The 24,224-nt window shown below is 43.5% G+C and overlaps 1 protein-coding gene across 1 annotated transcript in view; it reads right to left on the bottom strand.

Annotated features, from left to right (window-relative positions):
- Positions 1–24,224, bottom strand: part of LOC120941466 (fibrocystin-L-like) — a 239,500-nt gene that overhangs the window by 17,041 nt on the left and 198,235 nt on the right. Inside the window, exons 65-74 of the mRNA XM_040354858.1 lie at positions 23,795–23,943; positions 23,583–23,705; positions 20,923–21,034; positions 19,022–19,138; positions 17,449–17,614; positions 15,895–16,127; positions 15,410–15,577; positions 12,841–12,998; positions 6,465–6,597; positions 4,096–4,449 (exon numbers count right to left, since the gene is read on the bottom strand). Of these exons, the coding sequence (XP_040210792.1) occupies positions 4,096–4,449; positions 6,465–6,597; positions 12,841–12,998; positions 15,410–15,577; positions 15,895–16,127; positions 17,449–17,614; positions 19,022–19,138; positions 20,923–21,034; positions 23,583–23,705; positions 23,795–23,943 (1,713 nt within the window). The remainder of the gene's footprint in view (positions 1–4,095; positions 4,450–6,464; positions 6,598–12,840; positions 12,999–15,409; positions 15,578–15,894; positions 16,128–17,448; positions 17,615–19,021; positions 19,139–20,922; positions 21,035–23,582; positions 23,706–23,794; positions 23,944–24,224) is intronic.

Below are 24,224 nucleotides of genomic sequence, written 5' to 3'. Positions count from 1 at the left end.
GACTCAGATGTAAAGGGAAACTGTGCAGACTCTGATGTAAAGGGAAACTCTGTGGGTTCAGATGTAGGGAGAATCTCTGCAGATTCGAATGTAATAGGATAACTCTGCAGATTCAGATGTAATGGGGAACTCTGTGGACTGTGGACATCTTTGAAATGTAAGGGGGGACTATTGTGAATAACTCCTTATGATTTAAGCACACCACAAAATATATATGTAGCGCCTGGTTACTTTCCAGAACCGGTGCTAGGTTAAATTTAGAGGGGGTCAGAGAGTTAGGTAACTCTGACCATGTTAATTTGTTCAAATTTAGGCTTCTGTCTCAGCTTTGGCTGTGCTGTGGGCTCATTCTGTCCTTTCTGGGGTGCTGATCACACCCCAGGTCGGCAGGTGACAGCAGTGGAGTCAGGGATTGGGTGCTCTTACCCAGCAGCCTATCAGGGGGAGTTTGCCTCGCTGTGCATGCTGGGGAGGGTATTTATGAGGCAGACGCCATTTTCCTGGGTCTTTCTTCTCCTCGTGTGGCGCCCACCTTCAGGGTCGCCACTTCACGCCGCCCCGGCAAATGGCCTTCCGGGCCGGAGTGCGCGTGCAATGCAGAGATCCTGGCTTCGGGACCACGTTGGCCCGGAGCAATTGATCTGCCGCTGTGGTCGACTGCAGTGGAGTAGCGTGGGGGGGGGGGCGTGGGCAGTGTAGAGGAGTTTAGTGGGCAGTGTAGAGGAGTTTAGTGGGCAGTGTAGTGGAGTTTAGTGGGCAGTGTAGTGGAGTTTAGTGGGCAGTGTAGAGGAGTTTAGTGGGCAGTGTAGAGGAGTTTGGTGGGAAGTGTAGCGGAGTTTGGTGGGCAGTGTAGAGGAGTTTGGTGGGCAGTGTAGAGGAGTTTGGTGGGCAGTGTAGAGGAGTTTAGTGGGCAGTGTAGAGGAGTTTAGTGGGCAGTAAAGTGGGCAGTGTAGAGGAGTTTAGAGGGCAGTGTAGAGGAGTTTAGTGGGCAGTGTAGAGGAGTTTAGTGGGCAGTGTAGAGGAGTTTAGTGGGCAGTGTAGTGGAGTTTAGTGGGCAGTGTAGTGGAGTTTAGTGGGCAGTGTAGAGGAGTTTAGTGGGCAGTGAAGTGGGCAGTTTAGAGGAGTTTGGTGGGCAGTGTAGAGGAGTTTGGTGGGCAGTGTAGAGGAGTTTGGTGGGCAGTGTAGAGGAGTTTGGTGGGCAGTGTAGTGGAGTTTGGTGGGCAGTGTAGTGGAGTTTAGTGGGCAGTGTAGAGGAGTTTAGTGGGCAGTGTAGTGGAGTTTAGTGGGCAGTGTAGTGGAGTTTAGTGGGCAGTGTAGAGGAGTTTGGTGGGAAGTGTAGAGGAGTTTGGTGGGCAGTGTAGAGGAGTTTGGTGGGCAGTGTAGAGGAGTTTTGTGGGCAGTGTAGAGGAGTTTAGTGGGCAGTAAATAGGGCAGTGTAGAGGAGTTTAGTGGGCAGTGTAGAGGAGTTTAGTGGGCAGTGTAGAGGAGTTTAGTGGGCAGTGTAGTGGAGTTTAGTGGGCAGTGTAGTGGAGTTTAGTGGGCAGTGTAGTGGAGTTTAGTGGGCAGTGTAGTGGAGTTTAGTGGGCAGTGTAGTGGAGTTTAGTGGGAAGTGTAGAGGAGTTTAGTGGGCAGTGAAGTGGGCAGTTTAGAGGAGTTTGGTGGGCAGTGTAGTGGAGTTTGGTGGGCAGTGTAGTGGAGTTTAGTGGGCAGTGTAGAGGAGTTTAGTGGGCAGTGAAGTGGGCAGTTTAGATGAGTTTGGTGGGCAGTTTAGAGGAGTTTGTTGGGCAGTGTAGTGGAGTTTGGTGGGCAGTGTAGTGGAGTTTAGTGGGCAGTGTAGTGGAGTTTAGTGGGCAGTGTAGTGGAGTTTAGTGGGCAGTGTAGTGGAGTTTAGTGGGCAGTGTTGTGGAGTGGTCAGGATGGGAATCATGTAGTTTAGTACCATTGTAGGAAAGAAAGCGACTCAGGGAGGCCTGTCCAGGTGCACTACGCCCACTCAGGCTGGAGTGGTGAAAAAGAAAGTATTGTTGGAAGCAGGACTGTTTCCCTATTGCTCACACCTGAATCTGCTATCTCCACTTTGGCTAAACCTCTATTCTTCACCAGGTTTTATTGTTTTTACTTGCCAAATACCCCTAGACGGCGGAGGTAACATGCCACCCAAAACAAACCAGCAGCTCCTCCGGGGGTAGTGCTACATATATATTTATAGTGTATACTACAAAAAGAATACCGTGAGCTGCTAAAGTGTTCAGGTTTGGCTTGAAGAAAAGGTGGAAATCCCAGTTTATTTGTTCATTTTGGTTTTCACATAAACTCAGTGTTGCTAGTGTTTGTCCCTTCTGTCAGTAGGTGTCACTGGTACCTCTGGTATTAGAGTGAGATGCCACAGTAATGCTGAGTTATGAATATTTATGTTCCCTCTGGCCAACCAGTAGGAGGTTTATTGCCACTGATGCATGCTGGGAAAGAGCACAACTATTTGGGGTAGACCTTGTGAACTCTCTGTTCCCCCAGACTCTGGCCTAAAGAGATGCTGTTAAATTAGCTGACCCGTTAGGCCCATAGCCTCTGTGATAGGAGCTCGAGTTAGGCCAGAAACAGTCCTGCCTGATTGAGGAGGAAGCTATACCAAACTTGAGACACAGGAGGAAGACCCTGCCAGAGGAATGAACCAGGAAGTAGGCTGATTTTCTCACACGGACCCGGTGACTCCCTTGGGAGAATGCATGGTGGTCTAGGACGGCGCACAGAAGTATTTTGGAACAAGTACAGAAAAGCCTGCTAGCCGACTGCAGGAGCTTTCTACTGGTGTTGGTTTAAAGAAATTATGCTGTCCAAGTTGGATGAGGATCTGGAAGTCTGGAAGTGTTGCTTGGCTATCTGTAGCCCTTATCCTTCTCTCCTTGTGTGTTAAGCAATAAAATCTCTTAAAAGACATTTAAAGTGACTGTTGCCCAATGTTTCTCAATCCCCCATTTTTAGTCATGGACTCAGCCCTGAGGTGAAATAACAGCCCGATCTGCCACTGTCACTGGGGGGTTAGGGGGTGCTACATGTACGTAGAGCAGGTGTATTGCCTGTGTTGTGGCAACACTGCACAAGTGTAAATGGGCCTTGGAAGAGATCTCTACAAAGATATAGTAACCCCTCCCTCATACAGTTGGCAGTAAAATAAATGTACCTATTGGACGGTTTCCCCCCTTTTGACATTCCAGTGATTTTAGATGTATCTTGGGGAGCGAATCTCCCCAGCAGGGACACAGATAGCAATAAAAATGTGACATGGTGTCTAATCCTACTCTACTTATCTACTAGTTTGCTGAGTTTAAACCATAGTTTTGCATTCAGCAAAGCTTAAGATGTCTGATTAAAGAGTTCTAGCTCTAACTATACTTAAGGGATCAGACGAGTGAACAAAGACCACTTCTACGGAGAGCGCAAAAGTCCTTCTCTACAGCATGCAGGCAGGGGATAGGTTTTTCTACTTAGCCTGTAGCTTCTTTCTAAAGACGATAAACTGTAAGGCCCCGTACACACGGCCGAGGAACTCGACGTGCCAAACACATCGAGTTCCTCGGCCAGTTCAGCCCTGAAGCCGCCGAGGAGCTCGGCGGGCCGAGAGCTCCCATAGAACAACGAGGAAATAGAGAACATGTTCTCTATTTCCTCGTCGAGCTCCTCGTCGGCTTCCTCGGCCGAAAGTGTACACACGGCCGGGTTTCTCGGCAGAATTCAGCCAGAAACTCGGTCGGAAGCTGAATTCTGCCGAGGAAACTGGTCGTGTGTACGGGGCCTAAGACTTTGCACACCTCTTTTGGTGAAACTAGTATGTATTGTGGTGCACATTAGTTTGCATTGCAGTTAGGCAGTCCATTCACTTTGAATGAGGCTACCAAAGCACCAAAGGTGTATGCATGTTTTTTCCGCACACAGGGTGTCCTTTCCCATTGCAGTGCAGGCGGATTGTGGAAGTGCACCAAAGCACTTTTGATGTTTTAATGTAATTGTTTATTTTTATTTTTTTATAATTACAATACTAGGGACATAATCAGTCACATCATGGTATTTAAGGAACTCCCTTTGACCATCCCTTACCTGTGGAGTTGTTAGAAGTTGTGTTTTTCTGTTCTGCAGGCGGATCTGAAATTTCCACAGAGACACTGAGCCCCCCTGCTGCTCTCTTCCTTCGCCTGGATCCCTCTGTAATGATCTTTGTGATTCGAATTTTGCTGGCAGGAATCTTCAGGAAGAGTGCCAGGTTCCTCACAAGGTTCTCCCCGTAAAATTGGTCCACTGTCATTGCAGGCAGATTAAAGGCAAGAACAATGAGGGGAGATGTGCGTATTTCCACTGGGGAAGATCCTCGGACCAGGACATACAGCATGTTGTAGTCTCTGTCAAAGAAGTTTTCTCCAAACACAGAAGAGCTCAGCTGTGGCATATATTGACCTTTCAAACAGATAAAAAATACATTCCATTAAAATGTTGTCTATGGTTTTCTAGTCTCACAATTTTTTGTTTGCTGAGATAAGCAAACTGCTTTGTATGGGTTGGAATTAGTGGAAGATCAGTTTGTTAATTTCCAATAATCATCTCTGTGATTAGAAATCATTAGTTCAGGTGAACTGGATAATCCATGGTTCATGGAGAGCAGTGTGTAGAGTGGAAGCGGGAACCCCCTGCAGTAGGAAACCTGTGATCAAGGAGCATTCATTCACCTGGTGGGAAGGAGTGGGAGCTTTTTGTTCAACGGGATGTTATAGGCAGGGATCTATAGTAGGGTAGTATCATAGTAGTTCCTTAGTAGGGTAGTTATATCCTCTTGTGTGCAATACTCCCCCATTATGGAAATGCAATTTCCCAATTAGTATAGATTTATTACTCACTCTGTTAGGTCTGTTAAAGTTGTACTCAACAGCCTCCAACCCCAATGTTTTTTTTCCACTTTTTTGCAGGGTTGTACAGTAGTTCTCTTCAAAGCATATACTCACCCCCACAGCGAAACCAGCGTTATCCTGTTGCAATCCACTGTTCAGGTGCCACACAGTGGGTCCAGTGCCACCATCTTGGTCTTTTCCAGCTGGCTGCATCTTATGGTTGTAGGCAACCAGCTCTGATGATGCACTGGACCCATCCCATGGCCAACCCCCATACCACCCCCTGGCTGCTCCATGTTGCAATCCTACAGCCTCCTGGGAGATGTGAATGCAAGTATCCAAGGGGCCACGCCATCAGGTACATGTCATTCTGGCCTAGAATGGAATGGTGTCAGGGGCGGGGCTAAAAATTTAAAAAAATAGATAAACTGTCTCAGTTAATACTGGAAAGGTTACTAATTTTTCGATTAGTAGATCTTGTAACCCAGATAATCAGAATGATTTGTTGTCTACCTCTGCCTTGCTTTTTATCCCTGGTCTCTTTAAATATTGTTTCATCAAGACTGCACAGCAGCAACACCTTCTGGGTCACTGAACAAGTACACAGATTAGAGTTGTGACATCACATCGCCTTCACTTGTATACCTGTTCTAGGACATTCACTCAAAATATTGAAAACAGCAGGGGCTGCTAACATTTGCACAAGGAAGTCAGCAGTGGCGGCCCATCCATAAGGAGTGCGGGGGCGCTGCCCCCTAATCCAATACACGTGCACCCAGCCCCTAACCTACATGCAGGGCGCTGGATGCATGAATTTCAATGGAGGTGGTGACAGGGTGTCTTGTTTGCCACCCCCCCTCCCCCCAAATATACAGCACCAGCCCCTACTGGAGGTCAGCAGTGGGACCCTCCATATTTGCTTCGTGACAGATTTACTCTTACTTCACCATAATGCTACATGCATAGAGAGAGCATTAGGCCTCGTACACACGACCAAGAATCTCGACATAAATAAAACGTTGTTTTCCTCGACAAGGTTCTTGTCAGGCTTGTCGAGAATCTTGTCAAGCTTTCTTTGCATACACACTGTCAAGACAAAATCTCGTTGTTCTCAAACGCGGTGACGTACAACACGTACGACGGCACTATAAAGGGGAAGTTCGATTCCACTGAAACAACCCTTGGGGCTGCTTTTACTAATCTCATGTTACTGCGTGTTAAGTAAAAGTTTGATAAGAGACGATTCGCGCTTTTCAGTCTGTTACAGCGTGACGAATGTGCTATCTCCATTACAAACGCTACTTTTACCGAAGGTGCGCTCCCGTCTCATTCTTTATTCTGAGCATGCGCGGGTTTCTAAGCATACACACGAACATGTTTCTCGTTGTAAACCAGCCCGACCAGAAACACCACGAGGAAATTGAGACTCCCGACTTCTCGTTGAGATCCACTACAGTTTTCTGGACGAAAAACATACACACGACCGTTTTTCTTGGCAAAAATGCTCTGCCAGCATTTTTCTTGATGAATTTTGCAGAGGAAAACGGTCGTGTGTACGAGGCTTAAGTCACACATACACTGATTTACCTTGGTAGGTTGGAGCTTTGAGAGTGAAATCAGAAGATCCCTTCCATTCTATATTAGTTGGGTTTATATAGACATTGTTCACATAAACATCCAGACGCTGGGGATTTGAGAAGTAGATTCCAACAAGAACAGACTAAAAAAAAAAAACAGACATTAGTATGAAAGTGTGACCTATCCAATAGAACAGTGACAAGGTGTAAACGTGAGATGAAGATCCTTCGAAGAACTCCCTTGCCATAAAGGTTACCAAAGTTGCAAGCTCTAGCTTAGTCTAATGCAATTTTTTCCTCAATTGTAGTTCAATTCTTTCCAAGGACCCTTTCGCTAATCCAGTGACATTACGAGTTCTTCATCCACTGCTGAACTGAATGGTACTCATGTAATGCTGTGTGGGTGCTATGCAGTGTTGTAATACTCTAGGCCAAGAGTCTTCAAACTATGGCCCTCCAGGTGTTCAGGAACTACAATTCCCATCATGCCTAGTCATGTCTGTGAATGTCAGAGTTTTACAATGCCTCATGGGATGTGTAGTTCTGCAACAGCTGGAGGGCCGTAGTTTGAGGATCCCTGCTCTAGGCCCAGCTAGCATGATGACATTCATGTGGACAAATGCATGACAGCCTGAACTCAGATGATGGGGTTTAAAGGACTCTAGTCATCATTCAACCATGGGGATTGAAGACATTTAGTGATTTCTAGTGAAAGATTTACCGAAGGGGAGATTGCTGAATTGAAGGTGAGTATTGCAGCAAATGCTGCTTTTTATTTTATCTTTTAATTGGCTATTTTATATTTTGGGTGAAGTTCTGTTTTAAAGCTAGGTTATTAGTCCTGTTGAGATAGATTAATGTAATAACGATACCCAGTGGCGGCCGGTGCTCTTTTTTTTTTGGGGGGGGGGGCGCAAACATACTGAAAAAAAACACATAAATTTCAGCCACTGTGCCCATCAAACGCAGCCACTGTGCCCATCAAACGCAGCCACTGTGCCCATCAAACGCAGCCACTGTGCCCATAAATTGTCACGACTGTGCCTATTAAACGCTGCCACTGTGTCATCAAGCGCAGCCACTGTGCCAATCAAGCGCAGCCACTGTACCCATAAATTGCTGCCACTGTGCCATCAAACACAGCTACTGTAACCATTAATTGCTGTCAGTGTACCCCATCAATTACTGCCAGTGTGCCCCATCAATTGCTGCCAGTGTGCCCCATCAATTGCCACCAGTGTGCCCCATCAATTTCCACCAGTGTGGCCCCTCAATTGCCACCAGTGTGCCCCCTCAATTGCCACCAGTGTGCCCCATCAATTGCCGCCAGTGTGCCCCATCAATTGCCGCCAGTTTGCCCCACCAATTGCCGCCAATTTGCCCCACCAATTGCCGCCAGTTTGCCCCATCAATTGCCACCAGTGTCCCTCATCATTTGCCACCAGTGTGTCCCATCAAATGCTGCCAGTGTGCCCCCCATGTGATGAATTATTAATTACCTCACACCAAAATATTAAATACTATTAAAATAAAGCAGCTACCCCAAACTAGGTATGAATACCACTAGTGCAAATTGGAATAAAAATATGGTAGGGAGCGCTATAAACAAGTGAAATCTTAAATAGTAAATAAACATATAAAAGTGAACATATAAACAAATGTCTCTAGTGAAAGATGATACTGAACTAATCATCAAACATATGTACAATTTTGTGCCTTGTATACAATAAAATAATCAACCATATCTTCACAACATGTGCTGAAAAAAGGGAAAAAAAAAGATTGTCCAATGTGAAAACCAAAAGGAATTTTTCTTCCACTATTGGAGTGAACCACCTTCACCGACTACGTTCGGTGCTCTGTAAGTAAATGTCTGCTTACCAGATGGTGTTGACCTTATCACTTAAAAAAAGGTCAATTGAGCTTTAGCAAGATATTGTTGTGAAGACATGGTTGATTATTTTATTGTATACAAGGCACAAAATTGTACATCTAGAGACATTTTTTTATATGTTCACTTTTATATGTTTATCTACTATTTAAGATTTCACTCGTTTATAGCGCTCCCTACCATTTTTTTTATTCCAGGATGCCTACTAGAGCCCACAGCTCTAATCAAGCACTTCCAAAAACACCCCCGCCCGCTGTAATTCAGATGCCCGGCGCTCGACAAGGGGCCGGACACCTAAATAGGGGGCGGTAGCGGGGACAATAGATAGATTCATGCAATGCATGAATCTATCTAGAGGTGATTGGCGGGTGCAGGAGAGAGAGAGTGGCGCTCCTGCACCCTCTATGGACGCACCGTCACTGACGATACCTGAAACGACCTACCTTTCTCCATGTTCCCCTTAGTGTTGCTCACATAATAAAAAAAAAAAAAAGCTAGGAATTTGTTGACAAGAGTAGGATAATCCAGTCTGAACTGTGGTTGTCCTCTTTAACAGACATCACAATGTATGCCTATAGATGTAAATAGCACTGGAGGGAGCCTGGAGCAACATTTTCTTCAGTAAAGGTGACTGTTTCTTTATCCATCCCAGCAAGACTTTATGTAAACATTTGAGTCTAGGAATATATAGCTGGATTCAGAAAGCCCGCCTTAACTTTGCGGCGGGGTAGTGTATCGTGTTTACACTACGCCGCCGTAAGTTAGCGAGGCAAGTACATGATTCACAAAGTACTTGCCTGCTAAGTTACGGCGGCGTATCGTAAATCGGTCTGGCGTAAGCGCATCTAATTCAAATTCGGCTGAGGGGGCGTGTTTTATGCTAATGGGGGGTGAACTGACGTGATTGACGTATTTTACGAACGGCGCATGCCCTGTCCGTGTACATATCCCAGTGTGCATTGCGGCAAAGTACGCCGCACGGTCCTATTGGTTACGTCCAGCCCTATTCACGGACGACTTACGCAAACGACGTAAAATTTCCAAATTTCGACGCGGGAACGACGGCCATACTTAACATTACTATTCCAGCTATTTGATGGAATAACTTTAGGCCTGAAAATGCCTTATGTAAACAGCGTATCTTTACTGCGTCGGGCAAGCGTACGTTCGTGAATCGGCGTAACTACTCATTTACATATTCTAGGCCGACCGCAATGGAAGCACCACCTAGCGGTCAGCCTAAAAATTACACTTTAGGATACGACGGTGTAAGACACTTACGCCGCGAGTATCTGAGCCTAATTTAAGCGTATCTGGTTTCCATCCGATGAGAATGGTCCGACGGACCGTTTTCATCGGTTCACCGCTGAAGCAGACCGATGGTCTGATGTGCGTACACACCATCAGTTCAAAAACCGATCGGGTCAAAATGCGGTGACGTAAAACACACGACGTGCTGAAAAAAACTAAGTTCAATGCTTCCAAGCATGCGTCGACTTGATTCTGAGCATGCGCAGGTTTTGAACCCATGCTTTTGTGTACTAACTATCGGTTTTGACCGATGGTCAGCCGTCCATCGGTTCGATTTTAAAGCAAGTTCTCTAATTTTTGTCCGAAGGACAATAGACCGATGGGCCGTACACACGGTCGGTTTGGACCGATGAAACTGGACTTCAGGCCGTTTTCATCGGTTTGGACCGACCGTGTGTACGCGGCCTTAGAGTTCCTCTGAAGCAGCCTTACTCAACTTTTTCAACACAGAGGAACCCTTTGAAATAACATTGCAGTAACATTACTGTGATGGTCATTGGTCAGTGGGAAAAAAAATTCTTACACTTATGGTCATTGAGAAGAATTGACTCCCTACAGATAGCTAAAAAGATTAATAATATCAGTGGAAACGTATCTGAGAGGCAGAAATTGCTAATTGCTCAAGGAACCCCAACCATCTCTGGAGGAACTTTTGGGTTGCATGGAACCCTGGTTGAGAAACCATGCTCTAGAGCACAGGTGTCAAACACAAGGCCCACAGGCCAAATCCAGCCCTCCAGGCCATTTCATGTGGCCCTCGCACCTCTCCTGCAGCTGCAGAAGAGCTCCAGCCCTCCTCCAGACCCATACTTTCTGCTTTTAAGCAATGCATCCAGCTTCTTCCTAGCTTCTTCCTAGCAGCAGCATAAGGGAAGGGGGATGCACTGTGATATAAGGGAGAGTGAGGGACTCAACTTCTAATGATGTGGTGGCTTTTAACATCTAATGTAAGGGGAGGGGATGCGCTGGACATCTAATCTTACAGATACAACCGTCCCTTTTGAGGGCAATCATAATGCTGATCCGGCCCACAATGAAATTTAGTTTGACACCCCTGCTCTAGAGGTTGCTAGGGGTTCTTTGAGCTGTGGCTGCATGCCCTCCCTTTTGATGATGCCTGTATAGTTAAAGGGCCAACGCCACTTGGTAGACTCAGCAGCATGACACCAATGATCTTTTTAGCTTCTATAAAGATGCTGTTTTTATCATCACCACACAGAATCTTGAAGGTTTCAGCTGGATATATATCTCAATATATATATTTTTATAATATGCTACAGCTGTACTGAGGGCTATAAACCTTTCCATACTGATTAGAGAGGTTCTATAGACTTAAAAGATGTGCCATGTCTTTAATTCAATTATGATGAAATACAAAACTTGTTTTTGAAGCCACGACTAGTCATTCTCAAACTCTTTATTCTAAAGAAACTTTTGCGAAAAAAATCAGGTTTCAGGGGACCGCTGCCAAAATTAATTGTTGACCACTGGGAAAAATTTCTCTAACATCGGTGGCAGAGTTGATTGTAGCTGTATTAGTGTCAGTGGCGGTCTATAGAGGGCGTCTATAGAGGGCGCCGGAGCGCTGCCCCCTCTGGCTCTCGCACCGCCACTGATTACAATAACATAGATTCATGCATTACATGAATCTATGTTATTATTGCCGCTGCTGCTGATTATTCAGATGGCCGGATGGTGAGCGCCGGCCACCTGAATAACGGCAGCTGATTGGCTTTTGATAGGCTTTCCGAGTACAGCCCTCAGGCTGTAGTTGGCTTCCAGGAAACTTCTCTAAGGGACGGACAGGGGGGTGCGTTCCTTAGATAAGACTGACAGGCGGCTCAGCCAATCAGGTTCACCGGTTCTGGTTACCGGTAACCTGATTGGCTGAAGCGTCATCGAGGGCGGGAGAAGGCATCGAGGGACATGGAAGGAGGATGGCTGACCCCCAGAAAGGTAAGTGCTGGGCGGGGGGAGGGGCATTTTACAGGGCACATAGGCGATAATGGGCATAGTGGCGACAATGGGCACAGTGGCATCAATGGGCACAGTGGCATTAATGGGCACAGTGGCGACAAGGGGCACAGTGGTGACAAGGGGCACAGTGGCGACAATTAAAGGGCATAGTGGCATCAATGGGCACAGTGGCGACAATGGGCACAGTGGCGACAATTAAAGGGCACAGTGGCGACAATTAAAGGGCACAGTGGCATCAATTGGCACAGTGGCATCAATGGGCACAGTGGTGACAATGGGCACAGTGGCGACAATTAAAGGGCACAGTGGCATCAATTGGCACAGTGGCGACAATTAAAGGGCACAGTGGTGACAAAGTGACAGTGACAATTGACTGCGTTTGATGGCATGGCACAGTGGCTGCGTTTGATGGCATGGCACAGTGACTGCATTTGATGGCATGGCACAGTGGTGACAATTGATGGCACAGTGGCTGCGTTTGATGGCATGGCACAGTGGCTACATTTGATGGCATGGCACAGTGGTGACAATTGATGGCACAGTGGCTGCGTTTGATGGCATGGCACAGTGGTGACAATTGATGGCACAGTGGCTGCATTTGATGGGCCCAGTGGCTGCATTTGATGGGCTGCATTTGATAGGCACAGTGAGGCTGCAATTGTTTTTTTTGTTTTTTTCATTTGCACCCCCCCCAAAAATTTTGAGCACCAGCCGCCACTGATTAGTGTACTTGTTACAAAAACAATTCAGTACTGTCTGTCATACTTTATGTATTTGCAATAACATCCGAATTTTCAGGACAAACTTTCTGGGTGTACCCCTCCTTCAAGGTCCAAGCAGTACTAATGGAAGAAGGGGATACACCCCAAAAGCTTGTCCTGAAAAAATGGATGTTAGTGCCAAGTTCCAAGGGTTTTTCTGGAGTATAAAGTTTAAGAATGGCTGGTCTTCATTGTGGCTTCAAAAACATGTTTTGTATTTCATCACACAAGAATTAAAGACATGGCAAATCTTTTATGTCTATAGAAATACACTCTAATCTGTATGGGAAGGTTTATAGCCAACAGTACAGCTGCAACATTTGATAAAACATATATTGAGATATATGCCCAGCTGGCATTTCAAGATTCTGTGTAAGCACAGGGGCAAACAAATAAGGGAGTCATCATGCACAAATGCTACATAACCCTTGTGATGGTGAACTTACTTTGGAGTCGTCTGTGTTAAGTAGCTTAAGGCGCATGCTCTGGGGACTGGTGCTTGTGAAATAGATATCAAATGACTTGTTTGTTGCCACTATGGAGTGAAATAATGAAACCCTTTTTTGACAGGTATATCCATTGCACCAGCCATGGTCTTGGGGCCCTGTAAGAAGAATAAAACATTGATCTGTATGGGTAACCAACTCAATACACAAACATGGGACAGAAGATGTCAAGAACACAGAAAGTTTTATATTTTAAAATGGTTATAAAAGGTAAAGATTTTTTTTTGCATTCTCTGTATTAAGCTAAGAAAAAACTCCCCCTGAAACACTTATCTGAGCCAGATTGTGAGAGAGAGCTGTGTCCGCCTGCAGCAGCTCTTCTTCCCTCTCTCCCCTCTCACAGGAGATTCTGCAGCAGTGGGAACCATTGGATCCTGCTGCTATCAGTCAAATCCTGTGAGGAGGGAGTGGGGTGCAGGGCTGAGCCACACTATGTGTGTCTATGGATGCACACAGCCAGGCTCAGGATCAAGCCTGCATGTCTGCCCCCATAGCAAGCAGTTTGCTATGGGGGCAGACGGCGAAGAGCAGGAGCGAAAAGTGCCTACGGGGGCTTCTTTGTGCAAAACAATTGCATTAAGCAGGTTAGTGTGGCATGACATGTTTGTTATTTTAAAAATAAGATTTACAGTTACTTTAAGTAGATTTCAACTTTCATATGTAAACTGACATTTTCCATGGCAGTTTTTATCCTGATTGGTGGCTATAGGGAAGCAATCCCAGCTCTTAGTACTGACGCTTTAATGCATGATGAGACCTGCAGAGAAAAGACTGTCATCATCAGGGTGTAAATCAAAGTGGGGCATCAATGGGCTGTATTCCAATTGGAATTCCAAATTCTATCAGAATATATTCCAATAAAATACTTCTTGAGGGGTTTGGAATCCTCTTTCCCAGGATCTCATGGGAATGCCCAGTGTCATCCCCCACACCAGAAGCCACGGTGTTGTGTATTTTATTTCTTTTTTAGGGGTGCTAGTTAATAACCAGACCATTTTCTTTCAAAGTCCACTTTAATTTGCAAGATTCAATTAAAGGAGGGATATACTGATTCACTGTTAGTGTCTGAGAGACCGAACCCCACTATCATTGAGGTGATAACTTTATGACAGCTTCAGCGGGATGTCCCCACACTGCAAGGGTTAAAGGCTTGTTTTTATCTAATACCGCGTACACGCGATCGGATTTTCCGGCAAGAAAAGTCAGATGTGAGCTTTTGGTCCGAAATTCTGACCGTGTGTAGGACTTTTCCTGTTGGAATTTCCGCCAACAAAAATTTGAGAGCTGGTTCTCAAATTTTCCGACGGACAAACAATCCAATAGGAAATTCCGATCGTCTGTGGCAATTTCCGATGTGCTAAATTCCGACGCATGCTCAAAAACAATTCGATGCATGCTAGGAAGCATTGAACTTCATTTTCTTGGCTTGTCGTAGTGTTGGATGTCACTTCGTTCTTGATGGTCAAAAGTTCAGAGAACTTTTGTGTGACCATGTGTATGCAATCCAAGCTTGAGCGGAATTCCGTCGGAAAAAACATCCAAGGTTTTCCCGACGAAAAATCCGATCATGTGTACGCCTGCATAAGAGTCCAGGAAAAGGAATTTTACTTACCTGATTCTCCGCTTCTGCAGGCTCTTCCGTGCTCCATGACCAGTCCCTGCAGCCTATCCCCCCCTCCCCCCATGTTCCTGTGATCTAATGCCCTCTGATATCCTCAATACTAACTGGACTGCTTTGGACATGGGGATGCTGAGGAACACTCCATTGCTGGAGACGAGGGGAGCCATCTACCAGGGGAGTGGAGGATTGGCAAGTAAAAGTGATTTTTTTGGGGGGGTCTCCTAGAGCTAAAAAAGACCATTTAACCCTTGCAGTGTGGGAGCAGCTTCACTGCAAGTGATCATTTTTACTTTTTCCAGAGTTGGGCTGCAAGTAGTTAAAACCCTTGTAATAAGGCCCAAAGAGTGCACTGTATATTACAGTTTAGTGCTTAACCACATGAATGGTTTAATTGTTTTCTACTTTATGTTCTTCAGACTAAAGCTGGCCATACATGGATTGGCCAAATTTCAATCCATGTGTGGCCACTGTGGTTTAGCAGAAGTCGATCTACGAATCGACTTCTGTTCAACTGCCCTTTTGATATATTCTCACTCAACCAGTGCTATAGACGGCAGTGCTGATCTGTGTATTCTGAAGGCAGGAGAGTCTCCCCACTGTCAGGATACAATGACACAGTAGGGAGGATTCCCGAATCCAATGGGGGGTGGATGGGGGAATAGGGTCAGGTTCTTTGTTCAGCCTGCTAATGAAGAAAAAAAAGTTGATGGCAATATACTGTATATGAGTATTTAGTAGACTGCATTATAACTGAGTTTGTTTCTTCTTCATGCAAAACACACCTATCAGCTGCATGAAAGAGAAATTAATGTGTTACCCACAACAACCAATCAAAAATATATATTTATTTTTATATTTTGTATAACAGCTGGAGTATGATGTGCATACCATTTATGAGATCTAAATAGCCATCTCCCAACACGGCTACTGGGGAAAGTCGCCTTGTCTCTGTATCTGCGTCCAGACTCTCAATGACAAGCATCTCATAATTCAGTCCAGAACATTTATAGGCCTCCCAGGATGATCTGTACACACAGGTACTATCTCTGATGATTCCTTAATAAAAGACAAGCAGACGGAAACATTATTATAAAAGATAGTATACATAAAAAATTATTTAAGGAGAAATATTTTATTTTGATCTAATGTTTATCTATCAGAATCATTATGAATAAAGTGACACAGGAGTTCAGGGGAAGAATATAAAGGGTCCACTGGCACTTTCACCACTTTGTTACAACCGGGAGTCGTAAAATCCAGATTTTACCAACAGCACCACCTGCAGGGGAACTCTGGTATTTCGGTCCATTTAAGCAAAAAGTAACCTGCCATTATTCAGACTAATGGATTGGTATAAGTTAATAAATGTTTACCTTCATAGGGAGCCACCTGTGATACCGGTATCCGGCTTCCATTGAGACTGGTAAGCATCACTGTCGGAATTCTGTAATCTCCAAGTCCATATCTCTTGTCTCCATTCCACTGCCATTCTGACTGTGGTACTACAGCACCTATTTTTCCCAAGAAGGACCCATCGAGATCTTTCAAGAGGGTCTTCCTCTTTGCATCACAGGTCATGTCCACACAGTCTGATGGGTTAGCTTTGCTGTAAAAAAATAAACAGTTCAGAGGAACCAAGAAATAAGGCCATAGATGAAAAAGTCTAAATTGTGACGTGTTGCACAGCACAGAGCAAGTGATGCCTTGAAAGGGATTACAATAAAAATGTACACTATAATCTCCTCTTTCTAACAGTGACATTGTCATATTGACCTTTAAGAAGAAAAGGCAAAGACAGGTGCTCCCCCTTTATTGGGTTGCATCATTAACAAGTAAATTAAATAATTATAGATTGTATACAGGGAGTTACTGCATTTTTACTACACACAATTACAATATAATTCCCATTTTTTGATAACATTTAAAAGGTTGAGTAAATAGATACCAAACACGTCAAACCTTAAAATTGCATGATGTGGATGTATTTAAATAAGTGCCTTATAATTGAAAATAAGTTTGCCTAAGGCCTCGTACACACGACCGAGTTTCTTGGCAAAAACCAGCAGGAAACTTGCTGGGAGATATTTTTTTGCAGAGGAAACCGGTCGTGTGTACATTTTCGTCGAGGAAACTGTCGAGAAACTCGACGAGCCAAAAAGAGAGCAAGTTCTCTATTTTCTCGACGGGAATGGAGAAACTTGCCTTGTCGAGTTCCTTGACAGCCTAACAAGAATTTGACAAGGAAAACTATGTGTTTCGCCCGTCGAGTTCCTCGGTCGTGTGTACGAGGCTTAAGACATTAGAAAATGAAATGGGGCAATATCATTATCAGTAATATTGTGGTTATATGTGGCTCATGGTAGGCTGAGCCAGCCCCTGCTTTTCCGAACTGTGAGATCTGACATAATTCTGAACTTTGACAGGTGAATTATCAAGAAAAATAGTTAATCAATTAGAAAGTAGAAAATAAAAAAATGCTACTTTTTTTGCACTTGTCAACCTATAATAATAAAAACAAAACTGTGCAGAGTATTTATCAAAGGTCTGTAAAACATAAAAGTCATGTGTGTATATATATATATATATATATATATATATATATATATATATATATATATATATATATATACACACACACACACACACACACATGACTTTTATGTTTTATATATGCACACACAAAGTATTATTTAGGTAGGCAAATAGGTCAAAGGGGTATTTTCAAGTTACCGATGCATGCTAACACTGATAAATTTAGCCTTGGTACCTAAACTTCGATGATCTCTGATCACAAAAGGGTTAAAGGTTAAACAAACCAAGTATTTTATCTTCCCAACATCTATCAAACACTGGTGGACTGTACCTTTAAGAGAATAGTGGAGCTGAATCATTATTATTGATGGATGAAGTTGCTAAGTAGAACTTACCTCACATCTGGTCGGTGGATGAAGACTTTCTGGTCCTCCGTACTGTCCACTAGCACCAGTCTGGAGACCTCTATGGGGTGCTGCAAGTCTTCACTCTCAGGGTTGGTCATCAACATCACATTGGCCTCTCCAGAGCACACATTTTTGTAGCTGACAAATATTGTATCTGAAAATGCATCAACGCTCTTAATAAATGTATGGCAGTAAAAGACATAACATACACAAGACATCAGTAAATAACAGAAAATAGTCAAAGGTACACTAAAAGGGTCTCAGACAAATAACCAAATAATCATGTTACTTCATTCATTCAAGAGACCCTGTGATGGAGGAAAAATTTTACTGCTCCAGGTATACAGAGTTGGCCATCTTTTCATGGGCAAATGTTGTCAAAACCACCTATCCCCACATTCTGAGGCCTCGTACACACGACCAAGTTTCTTTTTTGCCGAGGAAACTAGTCGTGTGTACACTTTTGTCGAGGAAACTGTCGAGAAACTCGACGAGCCAAAAAGAAAGCATGTTCTCTATTTCCTTGACGGGAATGGAGAAAATTGGCTTATCGAGTTTCTCGACGGCTTCACAAGGAACTCGACGAGCAAAACGATGTGTTTCGCCTGTCGAGTTTCTCGGTCGTGTGTACGAGGCCTATGTTGTCAATCACTATGATGGACAGTCTCACTGGCCAAACGGAATGCACGGGAGGCAGGAAGAGGTGGGCAAGCTTTACTACTATTAATTAGTATGGAAACTTTGCTTGTCAGAATATCCCAACATTCAGCCATTTCAGGAGGGTTTGGGATGTTTTTGTAGGTATACATACAATAGCTTTGGGTTTTTCCCATAGGAGAGTCCGTTGTTTAGTAAATCACAGCTTGAAGAAATGTCTGAATTTGTATGTACACAAGCTTCCCTTAATCTGTTGCACAGCAACACTCAGATTGGGAGTGGAAGGGTCAAAACTCTACAGAGCTCTTTTGGATTGCACAGAGATGACCTCATCAGTGAGCTGCTACTCTTTCACTATGCAAAAAAAGATGGTTAACTTGGATGGAAAGTTTGATTAAGGAGGCTAAATTGAATCCAACATTTTTTCTTATAGTCATCCCTCAGATAGATGAGTGCCAGTTCCCCTCGCTTTTTAACTATGTACATGTAGCATGGTTGCCACCATGAGAATATAGAGGAAAATATGCATGGAGCAAATACTGAGGTTAGGGGGTGATTTACTAAAGACAAATATGCTGTAGGGAAGTTGCATTATGAAAAGGAATTTTCCTTAGAGCTTAGTGAATGTGGTGAAATTTCACTTAGCAGAGAATACCCAATCACAATCAAAGAAAATATTTAAAAAAACATCACTTTTGTTTGCACATGATTGGATAATGAAAGTCACCAGAGCTTTATTTTACTTACTAAGCTCTGGGACAAAGTAAATAGCCTATTTCCCTTTAGTAAATCAACCATTATGTAGCTGAGGTTATGATTTATGCATTCGCCTTCAATTAAATTATAAACATGCATGTGAACATTAAGAGCAGTTATGACTGTGTAAGGTCCTGTGTATGATTACCTTCCACGGTCATTAGTCCACTGATTGCATTGTAGCTCATTACTCCTGCCATAGGATGCTGTGGTGCCGCGTTATGACCAGAAACAAAGTTTGGCCAGCAGATGCCACTTCTGCCACCTGGTGGAGAAAATACAATACATACAGTATCACATTTTGTAGCTATACACTTGCACAAGAAAGAGCAATTTCTGAGAAAAATGCAAATTCCTACAATAGATTGTACTATGCCATGTAACAACTTTTATTGACACAGTCAGCTGCAGCTGTAAATATAACCCACAGCATCAACTGCTGGTAAAATAAATATCTGTGATCCATGATCGCCGATAGGTCATACTTTCCTTCCTTTTAATTACTGTCCACATAATGAATTTGGGGGGGGGGGGGTGCTGTATTCCCCAAGTAGGAGCAAAAAAAGAAAATGTTAACATCTTATTCCTGAGCCAAGAGAATTTAATTTGTACTGTTTGTGATATCACCACATCTCCCCTAGGATCCCAACTATGTCTGGCCACTAGGAGGAGTGATCTGGGAGTCAGCCAATTGATGCCAATGAGGGTGTATAAAGCACAGGGCAATCCACAGACAGGATCCACTCATTGCAGACAGCATTGAAGGTCCAGAAACAACTACAGTCACCCGATTTAAGGAGAAGGAGCAGCTTTGACCATTTCCAGTTCCAGAAACTTCTGCTAGTAAGCTCTGCAGATCCCATCTTGAAGAAAGCTGTATTCAAGGAAGGTTGTGCTATTTAGAAGGATTCTGATTGGCTTAAGAATTTCTTTTGTTTGGGAAGATTAATAGTTCTGATCAGAGTTCAGCTTTTAGTCCTGTTCTGCATCCAGTTGGAATTTGAAGGAGAATTTAATGACCCAACACCTGCTGTGGCAATTATATAGGTTCCCACTCTTCCTGTTGGATTTTGATGTATTTTACATTGTGGAGAATGCAATAGGAGCGTTAGAATGTAGATGGGAACACCCAAATCTCCCAGATGGATAGGAGTAGAAGGAGATCCCACCGATGGAGTAACCAACATAGACCAAGATATAGGCCGGAGACTGACCCTCAGGGTCCATTTACATGAATGGTACTCTAAAGTACTTAGGCAACTCACCTGTGCAATACTAAATGTTGCCTTTGGGCCCTTTCACACGGCTTGTCAGATCAGGTCCACATGTCAGTTTTTCAGACAAACCTGATCGGACCATGCAGTCTCTTCTATGGAGAAGCCGATGTCAGTGGACATAGGTCCGAGAACGCCCACCGCTCCGTATGTCCGCTGACACCCACCCCCATCTGATCCGATCCTTTCTGCCAAAACCAGGCGAATTGTGGTCCTATTTTCCATTCGTGTGGCGGATCGGATAGAAATGGACAGGTCCCATAGAGGAGAGCGGGACTGTGTTCGTGTCCATTTAGCACAGTAAAGCGGACACAAACCTGTCATCCGCCTGCTTAGCAGGGATCGGCGGAGCAGCAGAGATTTGCTTATTTTGACACCGATTTATGTCACTTTATTATAGCTATCTGCAGCTCGCACCTCAAACTATTCATCACCTTTTAAGTCTACTGTCTGTGCCCCTATTAGGGAGATTCACCCTCTTTATTTGTCCTGTCTACCACCATCACCGAGTGTGAAAGTGAAAGAAAACCCCAACTTTCAGGTTGTCCCCAGAACATTAATATATGGGAAAACTTCCACTGGGGACACAAGTTCTGGTGACAAGCCTTATTTAGGTGGGATTTCCTCTTACCTGTTTTGGTGATTGGAAGTGAAGGAACATTTCCTGAAAGGGACACATATGACAAATAAACCTGACAGGGGTTATAACCCTCCCTTGCTCTAAAATGAAAAAAAATAAAGTTTTGCATTTAGTTCTATTTATTTTGGAGTTTACCTGTCAGAGGTCTGTGACTGCGATGTTGGTCAGAAAATAGGAGGTTGGGGTCACTGTTTGTGAGAATATCAGTGCAATCAAAGTTGGGACTGCTTCCAACAAGCAGAGATTTCTGGAAAAAAAAGACAGAACAGCTTATTGTAAAAGGGCAGTAAAGAGCAATTAAACACTACAGGGTGGTTTAATAAATCAAAATTGCAATAGAATTGGGGTTGTTAATTTATTTATGATATTTATAAGAAAAATTTCAAGAGGGTGTCTAGAGAACTGACTATATTTAAAGGCTAAGTTCATCTTAGCCTGAACTTAGTTTTTAAAGGCAAAGTTTACCTTTTTTTCCCCACAATTCCAGCACAAAATATGCACAAATATCAAAGCTTTCCATAAAATCTACAGACAGTTACTTTACTGTCCTCCATCCATGTTTCCAAGGGTATCTATTGCTTCTGTCTTACTTCTTTACAGACTGTAGGTCATGACACAGGAAGAAGTCGACCAGCTGACCTCATTAGCACACACCTTGCATCATCCACCCTCCCATTCCCAGCTGAACATTTTTTTTAAATGAAATGCAATCAATTAGTGATCACCCTTCTCACTAAATACACAATATAGAATCAGATTGCATAGTGTATGGCCATCTTTATACAAGTACATAGGAGGGAGTGGACATAAACACTCAGCTGTGCAGCTGGGAGTTGGTGGGTGGATGATGCAGGGTGTGTGCTAATGAGGTCAGCGGTCAACTCCTTCCTGTGCCATGACCTACAGTCTGTGAGGACGTAAGACAGAAGCAATAGATACGTTTTGAAACAAGGATGGAGGACAGTAAGGTATTTGTCTGTAGATTTTATGGAAAGCTTTGATATTTTTGCAAAGAAAGTACATGTATGCTATATTGGTACATAGGGGAGCTGGAATTTATTTAAAAAAAATTGTGAACAAAGGTGAATCTAAATAACCGTATTTATTTCCTAATACAATTGACATTGATGATAGGTGGTGACACTGCTTCCCAATCATGATTAATATACAAAGCTGGAGCAGATATATATTGTATTTTTTTTAGCTTTTTTACATTGGTGGTTGGGGGATGGTAAAACCACACAGGTGAGCCTGGTTTTTATCACCACCTTCAGACTACATTCATACCAGCGCTTAGAGCCAGTACAAATAGTAGTGGCGTGAATTAGAGATTTCTGTTGCGTCTCTCAGCAGGTAGATGTAGCCACCAGCCCTAATCACCTTAATGACAGGTCACAAAAATTACAGACAGTAAAGATAGCAAAATACATAGGGGCAGATTCACGTACCTATCTAAGATACACTACGCCGCCGTAATTTTATTTTTTTCGAATCCTCAAAGAATTTGGGCCTAAGTTACGCCGGCGTAGTGTATCTTTGGCGGCGTAAGGGCGCGGAATTCAAATGGATGTGATAGGGGCGTGTTTTATGTAAATACGTTGTGACCCGACGTAAACAACGTTTTTTTTGAACGGCGCATGCGCCGTCCGTGGGGGTATCCCAGTGCGCATGCTCGAAATTAAACCAGAACAAGCCAATGCTTACGACGGTGACGTCATTCTATGCAAATCCCTATTCACGAACGACTTATGCAAACGACGTAAAAAATTCAAAAGGCGACGCGGGAACGACGACCATACTTAACATTGAGTACGCCTCATAATAGCAGGGGTAACTATACACCGGGAAAAGCCGAACGCAAACAACGTAAAAAAATGCGCCGGCTGGACGTACGTTCATGGATCGCCGTAACAAGCTAATTTGCATACTCGACACGGAATTCGACGGATACGCCACCTAGCGGCCGCCGAAAAAATGCACCTAAGATCCGACGGCGTACTAAGACGTACGCCTGTCGGATCAATCCGAGATGCAGTCGTATCTTGTTTTGTAGATACAGTACAAAACAAAGATACGACGCGCAAAATTTGAAATTATGCGGCGTATCAAGAGATACGCCGGCATAATTCTTTTGTGGATCTGCCCCATAATTTTTTAAAAACTCAATGATTAAGAAATTATTAAGCATACGATAATACATACATAGGTCCACTTAGTTAGTGTGAGTGGTACACATAATTACAGGGGTCTATTTACTAATGTTTTCACCCAAGATATACCCATATTTCTACTTTAATCGTATGTAAAAACAATTGGTAAATCTTCACATTTTTTTTTGCAAATATTGGGTGAAAACCACGAAAAACAGACCTCTAAGGCCCCATACACACTATTAGATTTTTTGCAGATTTTTGTTTTCAGATTTACCAAAACATGTAGTGCAAGGGCCTGCCTGATTGTATACAAATTGAAACTCTTAAAGTTTGACCTCATATTATAGGGTTTTGGTAAATCTGAAGACAAAAAATCAGCAGAAAATGTAATAGTGTGTGTGGGGCTTTAGTCTGACACCTTGAGGGGGTGACTATAAATAAAACATTTTTCAGAGTGTTAGATCCTGGTCCACATATTAGCTAATCTTAGTAAAGATAGATGAAATGTCATGTGATTTTATTTAATTATCTGCAAATGAACTGGACTTCACTTGAATTTCACTTGCCCCATTAGACATGCATCTATTTTAATAACACATAAATCAATGTAAATTCCAGTATCTGATGACAGACTTTTCATACCGTGATCTGAACAGTCTTATTGGAAATTTCGTGAGAAACTGAAGGAGGAGTGTAGACTATAGAAAGTATACCCATTCCATTGTCTGCCAGGATCACATCAGAGATCTGCAATGAGGAGACGGTCTACAAAACACAACACAGACATTCAAAGTTTAGACCATGTTTCAAAATAACTTACAACACACCTACATGTCTGTTTGTCTATAACTTACCTGAGCGTAGATTCCATAATCCCAGCATTTCCAAATCAAAAACCCTCTCACACGTGAACACACTGGAAGGCCATCTGCATTCATGTAGATGCCATATAACCCACCATAAGCTTCATTATTGTACCATGCTGGACTAGGATTAGAGAAACCTGTAACAGAAAAACAGCCAACTGTTTAACCTCTGATGAATGGTTTGAGCAACTCTACTGAACAAGTTTTCTCCAGTATGGGTGTAACAAAGTTTCTTGTGGGACCTTATAAACACATTTGTCACCTGCCCATTCAACATCTCCTGACAGCTCCCTTCAGCAAAGTATAATACCCCATCCCCACTCCTTCTCAGTATTCACTTGGATAAGCTCCAGTGTTGAATGGTGTCAAGCCTCGTACACACGACCAAGGAACTCGACGGACAAAACACATCGTTTTC

This window comes from Rana temporaria, chromosome 5 (assembly GCF_905171775.1).
Source record: "Rana temporaria chromosome 5, aRanTem1.1, whole genome shotgun sequence".
In the NCBI taxonomy this organism is placed as follows: Eukaryota; Metazoa; Chordata; class Amphibia; order Anura; family Ranidae; genus Rana; species Rana temporaria.
Note: the sequence above shows the minus strand (reverse complement) of the source record. Positions and strands in the feature narration are given on the sequence as shown.